Source organism: Triturus cristatus, chromosome 1_1, assembly GCF_964204655.1.
Source record: "Triturus cristatus chromosome 1_1, aTriCri1.1, whole genome shotgun sequence".
Classification (NCBI taxonomy): domain Eukaryota; kingdom Metazoa; phylum Chordata; class Amphibia; order Caudata; family Salamandridae; genus Triturus; species Triturus cristatus.
Window position 1 is genome coordinate 127,967,983 of NC_140579.1, and position 15,429 is coordinate 127,983,411.

Sequence of the window (15,429 nt, forward strand, 5' to 3'; positions counted from 1 at the left end):
GGAGATCCAAGAGGACTCCGGGAGAGATACAAGAGGACAGCCGGAGATCCAAGAGGACCCCGGGAGGGATACAAGAGGACCCCGGGAGGGATACAAGAGGACCCCGGGAGGGATACAAGAGGACCCCGGGAGGGATACAAGAGGACCCCGGGAGGGATACAAGAGGACCCCGGGAGATATACAAGAGGGCCCCGGAACTGGGACAGGTGAGGAGGGATGCAAGAGGACCACGGGAAAGATGGGAATTGTCAGAAAGTTCAGGGCCGGGACCTGATCTTCAGGACCCTGACAAGGTACTTTATCTCACATGGTCCGTGACTGGCTACCCTCCCCTCCCAGCTTTCCACACCACCTTGAAGAATTGTCATAAGCAAATTATCTTTGGAAGGCGGGGGGTCAGGGACCCCCCGGCCGTATTTATTATACAAAACAATAAAAGGATGAATATCAACATTACATCAGTTATGCAAGAATAAGCAAAATTCATGACATTAGATTTACAGAATCGTAGACAAATATCAAAGGCTAACCTTAACAAACGTCTAATACAGCGTGTTTCCTATCCGAATCTAACATCCTGCCTGAAGTTTGCATTCTAACATATCTGGCCGGACGGCAAGGTCGCTAACCGGTGTCAAGTCCTACTAACCACGCCCTTACCCAGAGGTGCGCATGCGCGACGGAGGACCGCCTACCCCGTCGGCATCGTGAACTCCATTTAACCAACAAGGAGGGCCCTTACACTTTGCGTCATATGCTGACGTCATGGTGTATGTGCGGGGTGGCTACCAGCCTAAGGAAAGCGTGACTCCCTCCCCCGCATTTTTAGCAGCTAGCGGATATTCCTGCCCCTGAAGTTCTAGGAGGGACCAGTGGCCCCTCCCCCTGGGCCGCCCCCTCCGTGGATGGTGACGCCCCCCCTTAGGACCTTAAATTGCTGCTCACCGATCATGACCTTACCGCCTGACCAACCCTAATAAATACGACGATGAACCTAGAAAAAGAACTCGCTAAAGGACAACTACACTACACTAAAACCAACAATATAGATACGAAGCATGCTGTGCTAATGGGAAAAAGGCCTAAGTACACACAATATTACCTTTTTAATGACACATAATCACAGCTATAAAACGGGAAAAAGGCCTAGGTACCCACAACCTTGTTTAATAACATAATCACACCTGTATAACGGGAAAAAAGGCCTAGTGCAGACAACCTAACTAACCACAACCAATCCTACCTTTCAACGGGAAAAAGGCCTATGTCAAACTTACTAACACCCCTGGCTAGCATTGTTTAGTAGCTTGTTTTTAGGGCTGGTGGGTGGGGAAATAATTAATCCGCCCCGAGCGTGGGGCACACGGAAGACACGGGGAGCGAGCCAGGAGCAAGAGGGCGCCCCCCCCGCTCCCCGCGCCTTATAAAGGGGGCTGCACATCGTCCTGGGGGCCCGCACCCCGATCGTCCCGCCCCCTCTGCCCCGGAAGCCGAATGGCTGCTTCCGGGTTCACGGGGGCGGCATCAACCAATCGGTGTTGGGGGCGCGCCGCGCGCGTCATCGCCCCGCGACACACCCCCAACACCGAAAGGCCGGGGGAGGGGGGGCGCCGCACCGCCATGTGGGCGTGAGGGCCGAGTGGCCCCCACTTTACATGTACTAGGTCTGCCCCTCTCCCCTGCCTCTTTGATGTAGACAGTAATGGGTAGCAAGAAGAGACAAGATCAGGAGGAATCCTGAAGTACTGCAGATAAGGCTTTCAGTGGCAACATTGTGCAGCGTGAGGGAGCACTGCCCCCTACAGGAAAAAGGCACCGGAGAAGCCCCCTCCACCTGCGGCCACAGAGCACTGGTAAGACAGCAGCGCTGTGTCAATCATCCATGCACTTCTTGCGGGTGCCAGGCGTGCGCCTCTACGGCCGTCGGGCTCAGCTGCTCATCCTTCTTAGATCGGTAAAAGGAGTACCTTCAAACTGGGCAGTATTTACCTTTATGTGGCATTTGTGACGCTTCAATGCCACAAGACGTGTGGTCGGGAGGGCTCTTTGAGGAACATTTATTCACGCGGGAAAAGTCCATGTGATAGACATGAAAGAGACCATCAGGCACTCGTGCGTAGTCATTTCCTTCCCCCTGCCCACTCTTGTTTACTCACGCCATGTTTGTATTTCCCTTTCTCCCGGTTTTACTTCTCTTCTCACTCTTCGTCGCGCCTGGAACCCTCTCCCATCCTTCCTCCGAGCCCTCAAACTGCGCACTGTGGTGAGGGCTTCGCCTCATCCGGACACAAGCCTCCTCGCTGCCTTTGTTAATCGTTCGCTGCTCCCGTAGTTCATGAGGGGTCGTTCATGCTCCTTCACATATCCTTTCCCGTGCACCCTCCTTTCCTCTGCTGATTGCTCCTCTATACTTCCAGCCTTGTACCTCTCCTTTCATTACTTTAGCCCTTAGTTCCTGACTCTGTGACATGAACTCCCTCACTCCATTTCTTCCTCCTCCTCTCCCTTTTCTTGCTCTCACTCGTGTTCCTTCCTCCCCCACTAGCCCCGTCTTGACCAATCCATGGACTTTTTCCCCTTATTTCGACCCCCTGCCCTACGCAACACTTTCTCACTTCCTTTGTTCCTTCAATCCCTCTTTCTCTCACCATCTACAAACCCTCTTTCTCCCTCCCTCTCCTGGACCCATACTTCTTCCCTTTCCCCATTTCCCTTTTATATTTCTCTCTCCTTTCACCGTGCCGCCTCTCCCTGTTCACCCCTTGCTTCTGTGCGGTTCGCCTTCCTTCCTTCGTCCGCTCCCATCACCCCTCTTGCACGCGTGCTCCCTTCTGCTCCTACTCACTACTACAACCCTACCTAATCCACTCTTTCTCTCCTGCCGCCCTCCTTCCCCGATTGACCCATCCGTCTGCTCTACTCACCCCTGGACTTGTGTCTGCTCCCTTCTCTCCCCAGCCCTGGCCGACGAAGACCCCGACTCCGCCGTGTCGGGCCGGGTGGGCGACACCCTGACCATCGACTGCCCCTACCGCAGCACGACGGACCTGTGGAAGCAGAAGGTTTGGTGCAGGGAGCTCGGCACGGGCCAGTGTGAGGAGATCGTCCGGACCAGGCGGTTCTACCTGCCCTTTGTCCGCAGGAAGAGCGGGAACACGTCTATCACGGACTATGTCCGGGAGCACAGAGTCTCCGTCACCATACAGTACCTCAGGAGGGAAGACACCGGTGTGTATCGCTGCCAGACACACACGGGGGGCGACATACACACCCTGAGGGCAGTCAGAGTGGAGGTGCTTGAAGGTAAGTGTATGGGCCCGCTCTTCGCCATGGTGCCCTCAGTGGCCACTGGCAATACGTGAGTTCTCTTTGGCAATAGACGGGGGCGAGGAAAGTGGCACTTGGACCAGTGGCATTCCTTGTAATGCCAGGATCCTCGGTGATGGGGCTTGGAAACATATTCATATGTGCAATGCTAGTATCTTCAGTGGGATGGTTTAATCCCATATTTGTATGTGCAATGCTAGGGTCCCTGGTGAGGGGGTTTGAGCCCATATTTGTAAGTGTAATGGTAGGGCCCTTGGTGAGGGGGTTGGAGCTCATATTTGTATATGCAATGCTAAGGCCCTTGGTGAGGGGGTTGGAGCCCATATTTGTATGTGCAATGCTAGGGTCCTTGTTGATGGGGTTTAATCCCATATTTGTATGTGCAATGCCAGGGTCCTTGGTGAGGGGGTTGGAGCCCATATTTTTATGTGCAATGGTAGGGCCCTTGGTGAGGGGGTTGGAGCTCATATTTGTATGTGCAATGCTAAGGCCCTTGGTGAGGGGGTTTGAGCCCATATTTGTATGTGCAATGCTAGGGTCCTTGGTGAGGGGGTTTGATATTTGTATGTGCAATGCTAGGGTCCTTGGTGAGGGGGTTGGAGCCCATATTTGTATGTGCAATGCTAGGGTCCTTGGTGAGGGGGTTTGAGCCCATATTTGTATGTGGAATGCTAGGGTCCTTGGTGAAGGGGTTTTAGCCCATATTTGTCTGTGCAATGCTAGGGTCCTTGGTGATGGGGTTTGAGCCCATATTTGTCTGTGCAATGCTAGGGTCCTTGGTGATGGGGTTTGAGCCCATATTTGTATGTGGAATGCTAGCATCCTTGGTGAGGGGGTTTGAGCCCATATTTGTATTTGAAATGCTAGGGTCCTTGGTGAGGGGGTTTGAGCCCATATTTGTATGTGGAATGCTAGGGTCCTTGGTGAGGGGGTTTGAGCCCACATTTGTATGTGCAATGCTAGTATCTTCAGTGGGATGGTTTAATCCCATATTTGTATGTGCAATGCTAGGATCCTTGGTGAGGGGGTTTGAGCCCATATTTGTATGTGCAATGGTAGAGTCCTTGGTGAGGGGTTTGAGCCCATATTTGTATGTGCAATGCTAAGGTTCTTGGTGAGGGGGTTTGAACCCATATTTGTATGTGCAATGCTAGGGCCCTTGGTAAGGGGGTTTGAGCCCATATTTGTATGTGCAATGTTAGGGTCCTTGGTGAGGGGGTTTGAGCCCATATTTGTATGTGGAATGCTAGGGTCCTTGGTGAGGGGGTTTGAGCCCATATTTGTGTGTGGAATGCTAGGGTCCTTGGTGAGGGGGTTTGAGCCCACATTTGTATGTGGAATGCTAGTATCTTCAGTGGGATGGTTTAATCCCATATTTGTATGTGCAATGCTAGGATCCTTGGTGAGGGGGTTTGAGCCCATATTTGTATGTGCAATGCTAGAGTCCTTGGTGAGGGGTTTGAGCCCATATTTGTATGTGCAATGCTAAGGTTCTTGGTGAGGGGGTTTGAACCCATATTTGTATGTGCAATGCTAGGGCCCTTGGTAAGGGGGTTTGAGCCCATATTTGTATGTGCAGTGTTAGGGTCCTTGGTGAGGGGGTTTGAGCCCATATTTGTATGTGCAATGTTAGGGTCCTTGGTGAGGGGGTTTGAGCCCATATTTGTATGTGGAATGCTAGGGTCCTTGGTGAGGGGGTTTGAGCCCATATTTGTGTGTGGAATGCTAGGGTCCTTGGTGAGGGGGTTTGAGCCCATATTTGTATGTGCAATAGTAGAATCCCCATTTATATATGCGAACGGCTAGGATCTTCAGTGAAGGGGCTTAAATTCATATTTGCATTTGCAATGCTAGGACCCTCAATGAGGGATTTTGAGCCCATATTTGTATGGTTCTATAACGCATGCCTTTACCGCACATTTTTTACAACACATACCTAAACCACGCATATGTCTATAGCATGCATGCCTTTACCACGTAGATAAGTAAAAATAAGGTATGTCGAATATATATATATATATATATATATATATATATATATATATATATATGTACATATATTACCTATTGGCGGTCGCCAGTAGGTCATTATAGTAGGACCTTGTTTCCATAGGAAAATAGTTTTTTGTTTTCCCAATAACTTTGGTTCCGGTTGACTGATCTTTGCGAAATTTTCAAAACTAGTGGCCCGCTCCGGTCAGCTCCTGTCTTGAAAATTTCGGGGTGATTTGTAAAGCGGGGGCCGTGAAAAAGGGGGGGACCCAAAACGCGTTTTCCCCATTTTATTTTCCTTAGGAAACTTTAGACAAAGCTACAGCCCAAACTGCTGAACGGAATTACACCAAAGTTGGCAAAAAAGGTAGCCCTTGGTTCAGAAAGAGCCCTTTGTGTTAAATGGTCTAAATCCGTTCAGTAGTTCCTGAGATATTCAAAAAATAAAAACATTTGACATCTGGGCGGAGCCTAACCCCCAAGCACAAGCTTGGCTCTAATTGGCTGCCAACACTTCAAACCAGGAATTGTCGGCAGCCATCTTTTGCTCGGACCCAGGGAGAAAGAAAAGGTGAGGAAAAAGATAAAAAAACACAATAAAAGGGGGCAGGGTAAAAACACCTCCCGGGCCATTGCACTCGTAGGCATGGGGGGCCATGCGGCCCCCTCATGGAGCCCTTGGTGGCACTGGAGACCGCCACCCCCCCAGGGCCGGCTCCTGCAGTGTTCCGGGGTGCCCACCCCCGGGACACTGCTGTTTGCTATGACAGGGCGGGAGCCGTGCGGCTTCCGCCCTGTCATAGCAAACTTGCTTTGGATTTTGGAAGCGAGAGCTCTGTGACGCTTACTGGAGGTACCTGGTGGGCTATCTGGCCCCCAGGAACCCTCAGGATTCAAGGGGAATTAATCCCTCAATTTCAAACCCATCACAGTGGTGAAGGGAGGGGGCGGGACTGATATGACGTGTGTACTTATCCAATCACTCCGCCAAAACCCAAGCACTTATAAATTCACCATGCACTGTCCTTCCAGCACTCTAATCATCCAGTCACTACCCATGTACTGATGCAATGGCCCAGGCACTAACACATGCAGTGCTACAATCCCAAGAGGACTACCTATGCAGTCCAGTAATCTCCCTGGTACTACCTATGCAGTCCCCCAATCACCCAGCCAGTCCTATGTCCTTATCCAATCACTGCGCCAAAACCCAAGCACTTATAAATTCACTATGCACTCTCCTCGCAGTACTCTAATCATCCAGTCACTACCCATGTAGTCATGCAATGATCCAGGCACTAACACATGCACTGCTACAATCCCCTATGCACTACCCATGCAGTCCTCTAACCACTTACACACTTCTCATTCGCTCCTTCAATTCCCCTGGTAGTACCCATGCAGTCCAGCAATCACCCTGTCGCTACCCGTGCACTCCTCCAGTCACCCAGCCACTACCATGTACTAATCCAAACAACTATAACACCTATAGTGGTCAAAGACTGACAGGGGGATTGCTGGAGTGCATAGGTAGTCCTCAGGGGATTGTAGCACTACATCTGTTAGTGCCTGGAGCATTCCATAAGTACATGGTTAGTGACTGGATTATTAGAGTACTGCAAAGAGAGTACATGGTGAATGTATTAGTGCTAGGGTATTGGAGCAGTGATTGTATAAGTACACGGTGCTGACAAGGTGATTGGAAGAGTGCTCACGGAGTGACAGGGGGAATGCTGGAGTGCATAAGTACTGCTCTGGCGATAGTAGCAGTGAATGTATTCGTGCCTGGGACATTGCATGAGTACATGAGTACTTACAAATTCACCATGCACTCTCCTTGCAGCACTCTTATCATCCAGTTACTACCCATGTACTCATGCAATGGCCCAGGCCCTAACTCATGCAGTGCTACAATCCCAAGAGCACTACCCATGCAGTCCAGCAATCCCCCTGTCACTCCCTGTGCACTCTTCATGCAATGGCCTAGGCACTAATACATTCACTGCTACAATCCCCAGAGCAGTACCTATGCACTCCAGCATTCCGTGAGCACTCTTCTAATCACCCTGTCAGCACCGTATATTTATCCAATCACTGTGCCCATACCCAAGCACTTATAAATTCACCATGTAGTATCTTTGCAGCACTCTAATCATCCAGTCACTAACCATGTGTTTATGCAATGACCCAGGCACTAACAGATGTAGTGCTACAATCCCCTGAGGACTACATATGCAGTCCAGTAATCCGCCTTTCACTACCTATGCACTCCTCCAATCACCCAGTCAGCACAATGTACTTATCCAATCAGTCCGCCAAAACCCAAGCACTTATAAATTCACCATGTACTCTCCTTACAGTACTCTAATCATCCAGTCACTACCCATGTACTGATGCAATGGCCCAGGCACTAACACATGCAGTGCTACAATCCCAAGAGCACTACCCATGCAGTCCAGCAATCCCCCTGTTACTCACACATGTGCCACTGAGGCACCCATTCACTCACCAGCACACCCATACACACACACACCCAAACTTTAGAGGGCCCCCCTGCTGAGTACATGGAGGGGGCTCCCCACACTCCGGACCCAGTCAGGAACTCCCAGTCAAGTGGCAGGTGATAATGTATGCCATTTTAAGCTAGTAAATATAATGATTTTTTTATTCAGCACCTATCTACTTTAACAAGTGTCTCAAAACAATAACAATATGGAATTCATAGATGACAAGGCATAAAAGACCTGCTAAGGCAGATCTTAACAATGTAGGAACCACAGTTCTAAACATCTTTGTATATCTGGGAACGTGGAGGCTCCGCGGGTTCCTGCACCTCTCTTGCCTCTTTTTGCACCTCTATTGGCTCTTTCTGCACCTCTCTTCCCTCTTTCTGCATGTCTCTTGCCTCTTTCTGCACCTCATTTGCTTCTTTCTGCACGTCTGTTGTCTCTTTCTGTACTCTTCTTCCCTCTTTCTGTACCTTTCCTGCCTGTTTTTGCATCTCACTTGCCTCTTTCTGCACTTGTCTTGCTTCTTTCTACACCTCTGTTGCTTCTTTCAGCAATTCTCTTGCCTCTTTATGCACTTCTCTTGCTTGTTTCTACACCTCTCTTGCCTCTTTTTGCACCTCTGTTGGCTCTTTCTGTGCTTCACTTGCTCCTTTCTACACTTCTCTTAGCTCTTTCTGCACCCGTGTTGCTTCATTCTGCACTTTCCATGCTTCTTTCTGCACCGTCTTGCTTCTTTCTGCACTCCTGTTGTCTCTTTACGTACCTCTTTTGCCTCTTTCAACACCTCTGTTGCTTCTTTCAGCAATTCTCTTGCTTTTTTTTCCACTTCTCTAACTTGTTTCTACACTTTTCTTGCCTCTTTCTGCACCCCTGTTGCTTCATTCTGCAATTTCCATGCTTCTTTCTGCACCTGTCTTGCTTCTTTCTGCACCCCTGTTGTCTCTTTATGTACCTCTTTTGCCTCTTTCTGCACTTTTCTTCCCTCTTTATGTACCTTTTCTGCCTGTTTTTGCATCTCACTTGCTTCTTTTCTTGCTCCTTTCTACAGCTCTGTTGCTTTCTGCACCTCTCTTGCCTCTTTTTGCACCTCTGTTGGCTCTTACTGTACCTCACTTCCTCATTTCTACACTTCTCTTGCCTCGTTCTGCACCCCTGTTGCTTCATTCTGCACTTTCCATGCTTATTTCTGCACCTGTCTTGCTTCTATCTTCACCCCTATTGTCTCTTTATATACATCTTTTGACTCTTTCTGCACTTTTCTTGGCTTTTTCTGCACCTCTTCTCCCTCTTTCTGCACGTCTGTTGCCTCTTTCTCCACCTCATTTGCTTCTTTCTGCACCCCTTTTGTCTCTTTCTGCACTCGTTTCTGGACCTTTCTTGCCTGTTTTTGCATCGCACTTGCCTCTTTCTGCACTTTTCTTGCTTCTTTCTCCACTCTGTTGCTTCTTTCAGCACTTCTCTTGCCTCTTTGTGAACTTCCCTTGCCTGTTTCTGCACTTCTTTTGCCTCTTTCTGCACCCCTGTTGCTTCATTCTGCACTTTCAATGCTTCTTTCTGCACCTGTCTTGCTTCTTTCTGAAACCCTGTTGTCTCTTTATGTATCTCTTTTGCCTCTTTCTGCACTTTTCTTGGCTTTTTCTGCTCATCTATTCCCTCTTTCTGCACCCCTGTTGTCTCTTTCTGCACTTATCTTCCCTCTTTCTGTACTTTTCCTGCCTGTTTTTGAATCTCACTTGCCTCTTTCTGCACTTTTCTTGCTTCTTTCTACACCTCTGTTGCTTCTTTCAGCAATTCTCTTGCCTCTTTGTGCACTTCTCTTGCCTGTTTCTGCACCTCTCTTGCGCCTCTTTGCACCTCTGTTGGCTCTTTCTGCACCTCACTTGCTCCTTTCTACACTTCTCTGCCTCTTTCTGCACACCTGTTGCTTTATTCCACACTTCCCATGCTTCTTTCTGCACCTGTCTTGCTTCTTTCTGCACCCCTATTGTCTCTTTATGTACTTCTTTTGACTATTTCTGCACTTTTCTTGGCTTTTTCTGCACCTCTTTTCCCTCTTTCTGCACGTATGTTGCCTCCTTTTGCACCTCATTTGCTTCTTTCTGCACCCCTTTTGTCTCTTTATGTACCTCTTTTGCCTCTTTCTGAACTTTTCTTGCTTTTTCTGCGCCTCTCTTCCCTCTCTCTGCACGTCTGTTGCCTCTTTATGTACCTCACTTGCTCCTTTCTACACTTCTCTTGCCTCTTTCTGCACCCAGTTGCTTCATTCTGCATTTTCCATGCTTCTTTCTGCACCTGTCTTGCTTCTTTCTGCATCCCTGTTGTCTCTTTATGTACCACTTTTGCCTCTTTCTGCTGCACTTTTCTTGCCTTTTTCTGCACCTCTCTTCTCTCTTTCTGCACGTCTGTTGCCTTTTTCTGCACCTCATTTGCTTCTTTCTGCACCCCTGTTGTCTCTTTCTTCACTCGTCTTCCCTCTTTCTGTATCTTTCCTGCCTGTTTTTGCTCCTCACTTGCCTCTTTCTGCACTTTTCTTGCTTCTTTCTACACCCCTATTGCTTCTTTCAGCAATTCTCTTGCCTCTTTGTGCACTTCCTTTGCCTGTTTCTGCACTTCTCTTGCCTCTTTCTGCACCCCGTTGGTTCATTCTGCACTTTCCATGCTTCTTTCTGCACCTGTCTTGCTTCTTTTTGCACCCGTGTTGTCTCTTTATGTACCTCCTTCTGCACTTTTCTTGGCTTTTTCTGCACTTCTCTTCCTTCTTTCTGCACTCCTCCTGCCTTTTTATGTACCTCTCATGTTCTTTGTGCACCCATCCTACCTTTTTCTGCACCCCTCTTGCCTCTCTCTCCACCCCTCTTCCCTCTTTCTGCACCTCTGTTGGTTCTTTCTGCACTGCTCTTGCTTCTATCTGCACCTTACTTGCCTCTTTCTGCTTTTCTCTTGCTTCATTCTACACATCTGTTGCTTCTTTCAGCAATTCTCTTGCCTCTTTCTGCACTTCTCTTCCTTCTTTCTGCACCCCTCTTGCCTCTTTCGGTACCTCTCTTGCCTCTTTGTGCACCTATACTACCCCTTTCTACATTCCTTCTGCCTCTCACTTACTTTTTTCTGCACCTGTCTTGCCTCTTTCGGCACCTGTGTTGCTTCTTTCTGCATTTCTCTTACCTCCTTCTGCACCTCTTAGTTAGAGGTAGTTTAAATCCCCCTGCCCTATTATGTACTAGGGTCATACAGGAGAGGCATGCCAATCACAGAGATACCCCAAACCATAGTGTACCCTAGTGTATGTAGGTGTTTTCACTGTATTCTAAGTGTCTTTCAGTATAGCACTGGCTCCAGACCTGGTTAGTCAGTCAGTTTCCACCAGTACCTGTAAGAAAAATGTTGGGGGCACAGGATGACTTTGCAACAAGGCCTCTTTCTGCTCCTCTGTTGGTTCTTTGTGCACATCTCTTGCTTCTTTCTGTACCTTTCTTCATCTTTCTGGACTTCTGTTGGCTCTTTCTGCATTTCACTTGCTTCTTTCTGCGCCTTTCTTCCTCTTTCTGCACATGTCCTACCTTTGTAGGCATAGTTAGAAATTAGCATTTAAAAAACCTTTGGAATTCACTGAAAAAACCACAGGTTTCAGGGACGTTATAGTTAGAAATTAGCATTGTAAAAAACCTTTGACATTCACTGAAAAAAACATAGATTTCAGGGACTTTATAGTTAGAAATTAGCATTTAAAAAAACCTTAGAAATTCGCTGAAAAAACCACAGGTTTCAGGGACATTATAGTTAGTTGGACATTTCACTTGTACAAAACCAGAGAAATTCGGCCGTTATATTTAGTACAGCTCACTATAACTCGTGCCCCCGCAATGCACTGCTGATGATGTCACATATTACATCATTTATGACATGTTCAGTGACATCAATGATGACATTTCAAATGACACCACTGATGACATCATCCACGTGATAATCTGATGTACCTCCTCATACCCTAATATAACCTTTGATACACCCACTCTAAAATACAGACTACCATTTTCAAAACCATAGACACACCAATACCAGTCAGTACATACCCACTCGCTAATTCCTAGGTCTACACACACATCCACTCATTCACCCATACAGTCACTCATACATGCAGTCAACCATCAATACGGCACTATCATATGCACTTACATATCTATACAGACACACACACACTGCCACTCATCCATAGTTACTCACACACCTAGTCAGTTATGCAAAGAATCAATCACACTCCTATTTACTCACCTATACAGTTATACACACTCTCCCTCAGTTATTCAAACATATAATAACACATAGTTACACTCTTATACAATAACTAATACAAGCACACACTCATCTATACCGCCACTCTCACAATCACTCACTCTCACATATAGTCATTTATACACTTCAACACTCACATATACTGCCTTTCACAAATGCAGTTACTCACATATGTACCACTGAGGCATCCATTCACTCACCAACACACCCATACACACACTCACCCACCCATACAGCCCTTCACAGATGCACTCTTGAACCCATACACCCAGTGAATCACCCACTCACACATCTATGCACAGAGTCACACACCCCACCCACCCACACAGACACTAAGGCACCCATACAGATACTCAGACAACCAATCAATAACCCATATAGACCCTCATTTAGCTACTCACCAACACATGCAACCGCTTGCACACCAACTGACAAACTAAACAGTGAATGTCTGTATCAGTCACTTACCTATGCATTCAGTTAGACACATTTCATCACTCACTGATACAGTCAGTCATGCACCTACTAAATCATCCATTCAGACACTTATACACCCACTCATTCTTCAATACACCTTGGCCTATACATATATATATATATATATACCTTGAAGTGAATCGAATTCCAAGAGGCTTGAGGATTCTTGTGGCGCCAACTTATGAGAATCCGGACCCCGCCATGCTTCAGGAATGGGCGGATAACAGTGCCCAGTCATCACGTAACATGCTACAAATACTAATTAAGTTTGCAACAACAGACAGAGACAAAATCTTGGTGCGAATAAATGAAATATATAATGAACTTGAGAAAATGACGAATCAAGATGAAGTGAAAACGGGCCTAGCGGACATAAAAAATCGTGTTTTAAAATATGAACAAATAATTAAAGAAAGAAAAGCCAGCAAATTTCAGCGTGACAGAAACGATTACCTACATGGCAGAATCTATACTTTCTCAAGAAGATTTGAGAATATTCGTCGTCAAGAGCTATCAAAGGCAACTGCAGACCCCTCAAGTCATCACGAACCTAGCGATACAGAATTAAGTTCTGAGATTGAATCTGAGCCGGAAACGAGTGGTAGCAGGGATCAACCACATAAGTCACCAACACCGATCCAAGAACTCGGTTTTTTACGAGTGGAGCGTTTGATGAGCTTGCGTCCAAGACCTCAAAGACAGGAGTATTCATCAAACAAAGCTCACAATCAAGGAACAGAAGGAGGAAAGACCGCAGATGGGGCAAACAAAACACAAAAAACCACATACAGACGAAACAGAAGGAGATAAATAATAAAATTAAATCAGACAACACAGTTGTAAATTTAACAAATATGGCTTTGACATCAGATGAAGAACAAATCCTTGCTCTAGGATTATCGTATTGCAAGGAAACAAACTTTGATTATACACAAACCAGAATAGATTTTTATCACTTCATACGTAAACTAAAACTACGAAAACATTTTTTCAACACCAAGGAAAAGATCAATGTGAGGAATCAGGATAGTACCATGCACCAAGAACCAGATACTCTAACTGTAGCAGATTTAACTTTCCTAAAAGACATGACGGAACTAGAAAATGAGAACACAACAGAGGTGACAACTTTTGGACATGCAGGAACTAATTTAGATTTAAACACATCTGCAGCTGTGGTAACACCATTTCGACCGAAATCTATTTTTAATCCTCTGATGCCGAGGGATAACATGGATATCTTTGCAGACAAAATGATCAAAGATCTTAAACTGTTGGCAACTGAAAGTAGCAATGTTTTCAACACAACAAGACACAAGGAACCGGTTGAATACTCTAAGGTAATGCAAAAAATAAAGGAGCGTTCCGACATCGTTGTACGATGGTCGGACAAAGGGGGCAACATTGTACTTTGGCCTCTAGAAATGTATTATAAGGAAGCGTTAACCCAATTATCGGACAAGAACTTCTACACAAGGATTAGTGCCACCAATATCATCAGCACCAAAGAAAAATATCATGGATGTTTGTATGAGTGGAGAAGAAATGGGTTAATATCAAGAAACGAATTGGACTTTTTGAAGAACGATTACCCTGTGACACCTCAATTATATTTGTTACCAAAAATCCACAAGGATGCGGATTGTCCTCCAGGGAGGCCAATTATATCCGCCATAGGGAGTCTATTTGAGAACACGAGCAAGTTTTTTGACTTTTTTCTCGAGCCATTTGTACAGGCTTTGCCATCATACACCAAAGACACTGGGGATTTTCTAACCAAGATCTTTGACTATAATTGGCACGAAGATTATTTATTTGTTACACTAGATGTACAAAGCTTGTATACAAGTATAAGACACTATGACGGTCTGAAAGCAGCCAAACACTATTTGAGCACAAGAGATATAAGTTTCCATGAACATACGTTAATGGTGTTGCATATGATGGAGTGGTGCCTGACGAATAACATCTTCATGTTTGATAGATTACTATACAAACCGTTACAAGGCACAGCCATGGGTACTTGCTTCGCCCCCAGCTATGCGAATTTGCATATGGGCTGGTGGGAGGAGCAAGTACTCATGAGGGCATTCAACATTCAAATGTCTGAAAATGTAGTCTTATACCAGCGCTACATAGACGACATCTTTATCGTGTGGAAAGGCAGGGAACAAAGTGCTATTGACTTCATTAATGCCATCAATACAAACGACTTAAATCTAAAATTTACAGGCACTGTAAATAAGCAATCCATTGTTTATTTAGACTTAGAATTGTACACTATGAATAACAAAGTACATTCACGTACACACCGGAAACTAACATTGGGGAATGCTATTTTACATGCTCAAAGCTTTCACCCTGTTAAACTTATTGAAAGCATTCCCTATGCCGGGTGTCTGCGTATGAAAAGAAATTGCAGTACTGTAGAGAGCTTAACAGACTCAACTAATAACCTGTTCAAAAGACTCAGCAATAGAGGGTACAAAACAAACTCTGGAAACAGCAAAGCAGAAGTGCTTGGATATTTCTAGAGAAGACCTCTTATTCAAAATTAAAGATGACAAAGTAACAACAGGGGAGACAATAAAACAGACACATGTTATAGTTAGGTGGATATTTCACTCGTAAAAAACCAATGAAATTCCCCCGTTATAGTTAGTTCAGATAACTATAACTCGCACACCCTCAATCCTGCTCATGACGTCACATATTACATCACTCATGACATGGTCAGTGGCATCACTCATGACATCACTGATGACATCATCCTTGTGATAGAGTGGCGGTTGGGCGAGTTATAGTTATCAGAACTAACTATAACGGGGGA

General features: G+C 46.2%; 1 protein-coding gene across 7 annotated transcripts in view; it reads left to right on the plus strand.

The window, feature by feature from the left end:
- Nucleotides 1-15,429, plus strand: part of LOC146869769 (triggering receptor expressed on myeloid cells 2-like) — a 143,865-nt gene that overhangs the window by 87,362 nt on the left and 41,074 nt on the right. For 6 of the 7 annotated variants that reach the window (XR_014966055.1, XM_085614879.1, XM_085614825.1 and 3 more), the window contains one exon: nt 2,959-3,303. The exons of the other annotated variant lie outside the window; for it this stretch is intronic. Coding sequence is in view for 5 of the 6 variants with exons in the window: in XM_085614879.1 (XP_085471005.1) it covers nt 2,959-3,303 (345 nt within the window). In the remaining variant the exon portion in view is untranslated. The remainder of the gene's footprint in view (nt 1-2,958; nt 3,304-15,429) is intronic. 7 annotated transcript variants of the gene reach the window in all.